The 5836-nt window shown below is 42.3% G+C and overlaps 1 protein-coding gene across 1 annotated transcript; it reads right to left on the bottom strand.

Moving 5' to 3' along the window:
* Positions 1–2097: 2097 nt before the first annotated feature.
* Positions 2098–2473, bottom strand: LOC108308578 (60S ribosomal protein L37-like). Its single transcript, XM_037740777.1, has one exon. The coding sequence runs from the start codon at positions 2450–2452 to the stop codon at positions 2159–2161; it is 294 nt and encodes a 97-aa protein (XP_037596705.1). The 5' UTR covers positions 2453–2473; the 3' UTR covers positions 2098–2158.
* Positions 2474–5836: the final 3363 nt, after the last annotated feature.

The raw sequence follows: 5836 nt of genomic DNA, 5'->3' as shown, positions 1-5836 counted from the left end.
CTTTCTTTCTTGCTTTCTTTCTTTCTTTCTTGTCACTCAGACTGGACTGCGGTGGCACCTTCATGACTCACTGTAGCCTTGAACTCCTGGGCTCAAGTGGTCCTCCTGCCTCAGCTTCCTGAGTAGCTAGGACTACAGGCACCCACCACCAAGGTTGACTAATTTTTATTTTTAGTAGAGATGAGGCTTGCTATGTTGTCTAGGCTGGTCTCAAATTCCTTACCTCAAGCAATCCTTCTGCCTTGGTCTCCCAAAGTGCTAGTATTACTGGTGTGAACCAGGGTACCCAGACTTTATTTTTAGTTGCCAAAAAATGTATCTTGCAAACAAAAAGATCTATAGCATCAATGCTTTTAAAAGAAATTCATATTTACTCAAACGCATATTTACTATAGCCTTCTAGCTTATGGGATTAATCTTTGTTTATGCTACCTTTGTTTGCATTTTTCATAAGTAGCTCCAGTTGTTAATGCTTACGTATTTTCTTCCAAAATTGATTATGAATGCTGTGTAGGGTGCTGGTTTTTAGCGTCTTTTTGTGGAAAAACAATTTTACAACTCCATCATTGGTACTGTATATTGATGTCATCATTTTGGAGGGCAATTTTGAAAGTATCTGTCAACATTTAAAAAATATCTATCTTTGAGCTAACAGTTCGATGCTTAGAAATAGATCCAGGAGAAATATTTATACAAATTAATAAGTGTATACTGTATGTATAACGGTAGTGTTTGAAACATTATTAGCTAAAAATTATTAACAATCTAAAGATACATTTATAGGCGGCTGATTAAATCATGGTAAGTCCACAAAATGGAAGACTACAGGTGAGAAAAATCAGATAGATCTCAAAATACACACGATAAAAAATATTCATGGCCGGGCGCCGTGGCTCACGCCTGTAATCCCGCCAAGGTGGGTGGATCACGAAGTCAAGAGATCGAGACCACCCTGGCCAACATGGTGGAACCCCGTCTCTACTAAAAGTACAAAAACTTAGCCGGGCGTGGGGGTGCGTGCCTGTGGTCCCAGCTACTCGGGAGGCTGCGGCAGAATTGCTTGAAACCGGAAAACGGAAGTTGCAGTGAGCCGGGATCCGGACACCGCATTTCAGCCTGGCAATAGAGCAAGACTCTGTATCAAAAAAAAAAAAAAAAAAAAAAAATTCATGAACTATTAAGAGCCATATGGCCAAATCCAATTTTTCTTTAAAGCATTGTATATGCACACATATTTTGTGTTTAATGAGTGCACAGACATGAATTTATATACATTATATACGTTTGTATATGCATGGGAAAATGTGTGGAAGGTGAAAGGTACAGAAAGAGTAATGATATGTACTTAAGATTAAGTTTTTGAGACAAGGTCTTGATGTGCTGCCAGAATGGAGTGCAGTGATGCAATCACAGCTCACTGCAACCTCAACTTCATGGGCTCAGGTGATCCTTCCGCCATAGCCTCCTGAGTAGTTGGTACTACAGGCATGCACCACCATGTCCAGGCTAATTTTAAAATTTTTTTGTAGAGATGGGGTCTCATTATGTCACTCAGGCAGGCGTCAAACTCCCTGGCTCGAAGAATCCTCCTGTCTCAGCTTCCAAAAGTGTTGTACTTAACAGGTGTAAGCAACCATGCCCAGTGAAGACTAAATCTTCTTAAGAAACTTGAAATTTGCTTTTTCCAGTGTAGGTTTTGGAGACAAAGGAAAGGAGAGCCCTGCTTTGTTTTCTTTATTTTACTTTGTAATTTTTATATATTTTATATTCTGCAATGAGCGTACATTGCTTTTGTAACTAAAAATTTAACAGATTTTAAACCTTCGTCATATCAAAATAAATCATATCATTATATCAAACTTATTTCCAGAGAGTTTGAAGAGATAAATGTAAAAGTCCAATCTCTTAAAGAAAATAGAAATGGATATATTCAGCACTTAAAATTAAAGATAATATTAAGAGACTCTAATATATTTTATCTTTCTACATGTAAACAAATAGCCTTCCTAATTAAAGGTTCTGTGCTTATTTAAAGATAGTTTTTAACGTTTGGTTCAGAGGTATTGCTAAGGCAAATTAAACCAACTGTTACCTTTCTTTTTTTATTTTTTTATTTTTAAAACCAGAACATTTATTGCGTGACTAATCGGTGAAATTCTTAAGATGAACCGGATGCCGCAACAGCTGCCCTCTTGGGTTTAGGTGTTGTTCCTTCACGGAATCCATGCCTGAATCTGCGGTATACAATTTTTAGGTGTCTCATTCGACCAGTCCCGGTGGTATTTCGTCTTTTAGCCTTGGCACTCCAGTTATACTTTCTCTTGCGCTTGGCGGGGTAGCCACACTTGCCGCAGGTCGACTTCTGAAGGCGGTAGGCCTTAGAGCCACAGCGGCGGCACAACGTGTGCGTCTTATTACGACACTTCCCAAACGATGATGTTCCCTTCGTCATCCTGCTTCTGCCACCGGGACCAGAAAGCTAAACCAACTGCTACCTTTCAAAAGAATTTCAAAACAAAATGAAAAAGTACTTTTGACTTGCGGTATCATAAGAATGTCTTCACTTTTTAGAGGCAAAGTTTTAAAAGTCAGAAAGAAGGGAAGGGGGCCAGTACTGAACTGTTCTCCAACTGGAACACAGTAAGACAGGACAGGTTAATGGGGTGACTGTCAGGGAGACTGGTGCTCAGGAGGAAAAGGCAGAAGAAATGCCAGGGACACATGTTCCTGTGCTGCCAAGCAGTCTCCCTCTCTCTCTTTTGTTTTTCCTCTCTGGCCACAGGCAAGAGCCCCAGAGAAGGAAGGAGCAGAACCATTGTTTGAAAAGGAATGTCTGGTTGACCAACCACCTTCACAGGTGGAGTCACCTCCATCACAGGGTAAAGACAGGAGGCAGTGGCAAGGAGAGCAGTGCTCTGGCTTTTGCCACCAACCTGGCACAAAAATCCAAGGGAGGACCTAACACTGAAAGAAAATTCAGGATGGGCTGGGGAGAAACAAGCCTGGAGAAGAAGTTGAGTAGATTTCAACCAAGCTGTCATTTTGAACAGGGAAGGAAAACTGAGGCAATAACTTTACTTTATTATTATTATTTTAATATAAACAGTATCTTGCTATGTTGCCCAGGCTGGTCTTGAACTCCTAGGCTCAAATTATCCTCCCACCCTGGCCTCCCAAATTTCTGGGATTATAGGTGTGAGCCAATGTGCCTGGCCATGACAAGCAGTCACTTACTCATATTTCTTTAAATGTTATGTGACGTTTACTTCCAATTTAAACTTAGCATTTAGAAATCCCACTTAACCTGTATGCTGAGATTTCTTTTTCCCCTGAATGAAGAGCTCTATTTTGTTGTGAGGATGGTTTTTAGCACCATCATTGAATGGAATAATGTGGTAACATCATCCCAGTAAGCTACACCTGTGAACAGCCTTATCTTAAAGGCCGTGGCATCACAATCTAACCATAACCCCTGTTAAAGACATACCCAAGACTGGGCAATTTACAAAAGAAAGAGGTTTATTGGCCTCACAGTTCCATATGGCTGGGGAGGCCTCACAATCACGGTGGAAGGTGAAAGGCACAACTCACATGGTGGCAGACAAGAAAAAAGAGCTTGTTCAGGGAAACTCCTCTTTTTAAAACCACCAGATCTCTTGAGACTCACTGTCACCAAAACAGCGCAGGAAAGACCTACTCCCATAATTCATTCATCTCCTACCAGGTTCCTCCCCTGACACATGGGAATTGTCAGAGTTACAATTTGAGATGAGATTTGGGTGGGGACATGGCCAAATCATATCATTCTGCCTCTGGCCCCTCCCAAATCGCTTGTCGTCACATTTTATAACCAATCAGGCTTTTCCAGCAGTTCCCCCAATTTTTAACTCATTTCAGCATTAACTCAAAAGTCCATAGTCCAACATAGCATCTGAGACAAGGCAAGTCCCTTCCTCCTGTGAGCCTGTAAAATCAAAAGCAAGTTAGTTACTTCCTAGGTACAACGGAGGTACAGGCATTTGGGTAAATACAGCTGTTCCAAATAGGAGAAATTGGCCAAAACGAAGGGGCTGCAGGTCCCATGCAAGTCTGAAATCCAGTTGGGCAGTCAAATCTGAAAACTCCGAAATGATCTCCTTTCACTCCGTGTCTCACATCCAGGTCATGCTGATGTAAGAGGTGGGTTTTCATGGTCTTGGGCAGCTCTGCCCCTGTGGCTTTGCAGGGTACAGCCTACCTCCTGGCCGCTTTCACAGGCTGGCATTGAGTGTCTGTGGCTTTTTCAGGTGCCTGTTGCAAGCTGTCAGTGGATCTGCCTTTCTGGGATCTGGAGGATGTTGGTCTTCTTCTCAAAGCTCCACTAGGTGATGCCCCAGTAGGGACTCTGTGTGGGGGCTCCATGAAGGAGAGCCTCTGCTAGGGCAAAGGGGAAGAGAAATGTTTTGCCCCACTCCTGGAGCAAACTTCTGTCTGGACATCCAGGTGTTTCCATACATCTTCTGAAATCTGGGTGAAGGTTCTGAAACCTCAATTCTTGATTTCTGTGCACTCACAGGCTCAACACCAAGTGGATGCTGCCAAAGCTTGGGGCTTGCACCCTCTGAAGCCATGGCCTGAGTTCTACATTGGCCCCTTTCAACCATGGCTGGAGAGGTTGGGACACAGGATACCAAATCTTTCGGCTGCACACAGCACAGGGACCCTGGACCCAGCTCACAAAACCATTTTTCCCTAGGCCTCCGGGCCTGTAATGGTAGAGGCTGCCATGAAGACTCCTGACATGCCCTGGAGACATTTTCCCTATTGTCTTGGGAACTAACATTCAGTCCCTCATTACTTATGCAAATTTCTGCAGCTGGCTTGAATTTCTCCCCAGAAAATGGAATTTTCTTTTCTATTGCATTGTCAGGCTGCAAATTTTCTGCACTTTTATTCTCTGCTTCCCTTATAAAACTGAATGCCTTTAACAGCACCCAAGTTACTCTTGAATGCTTTGCTGCTTAGGAATTTCATCCACCAGATACCCTAAATTACCTCTCTCAATTTCAAAGTTCCAAAAATCTCTAGGACAGGGACAACATGCTGCTAGTCTGTTTGCTAAAACATAGCAAGAATCACCTTTGCTCCATTTCTCAACAAGTTCCTCATCTCCATTTGAGATCACTTCAGCCTAGACCTTACTGTTCATATCACTATCAGTATTTTTGGCAAAGCCATCGGCAGACAAGAGAAGAGAGCTTGAGCAGGAAAACTCCCGTTTTTAAAACGGGAGACTCACTATCATGATTACTGTGCAGGAAAGACCTACTCCCATAATTCAGTCACCTCCTGCCGGTTTTCTCCCACCTCTCCTCTGTCATCTCTACTCTACTATTGAGCTCATCCACTGAGTTTAAACATAATTTTTCTGTTACTACATTTTTCAGTTTCTTTTTTTTTCTTTTGAGACATAGTCTCTCTCTGTTGCCCAGGCTGGAGTTGCAGGGACGTGGTCTTGGCTCACTGTAACCTCTGCCTCCTGGGTTCAAGCAATTTTCCTGCCTCAGCCTCCTGAGTAGCTGGTACTAAGGCACCCGCCACTATGCCTGGCTAATTTTTTTTTTTTGTATTTTTAATAGAGATGGGGTTTCACTATATTGGCCAGGCTGGTCTTAAACTCCTGACCTTGTTAACCAACCTGGCTTTGCCTCCCAAAGTGCTGAGATTACAGGTGTGAGCCACTGCATTGGCCTGAATTTTTCAGTTTTACAATTTCTAATTGGTTTGTTTAAAGAGCAATTTCTGTTTCTTTGCTGAGAGTTTCTACTAATTTTTTTTGTTTGTTTCAAGAGAATTT

Source organism: Cebus imitator, unplaced genomic scaffold (assembly GCF_001604975.1).
Source record: "Cebus imitator isolate Cc_AM_T3 unplaced genomic scaffold, Cebus_imitator-1.0 Scaffold4, whole genome shotgun sequence".
Lineage (NCBI taxonomy): Eukaryota > Metazoa > Chordata > Mammalia > Primates > Cebidae > Cebus > Cebus imitator.
This window is presented reverse-complemented; position numbering and strand designations above follow the sequence as displayed.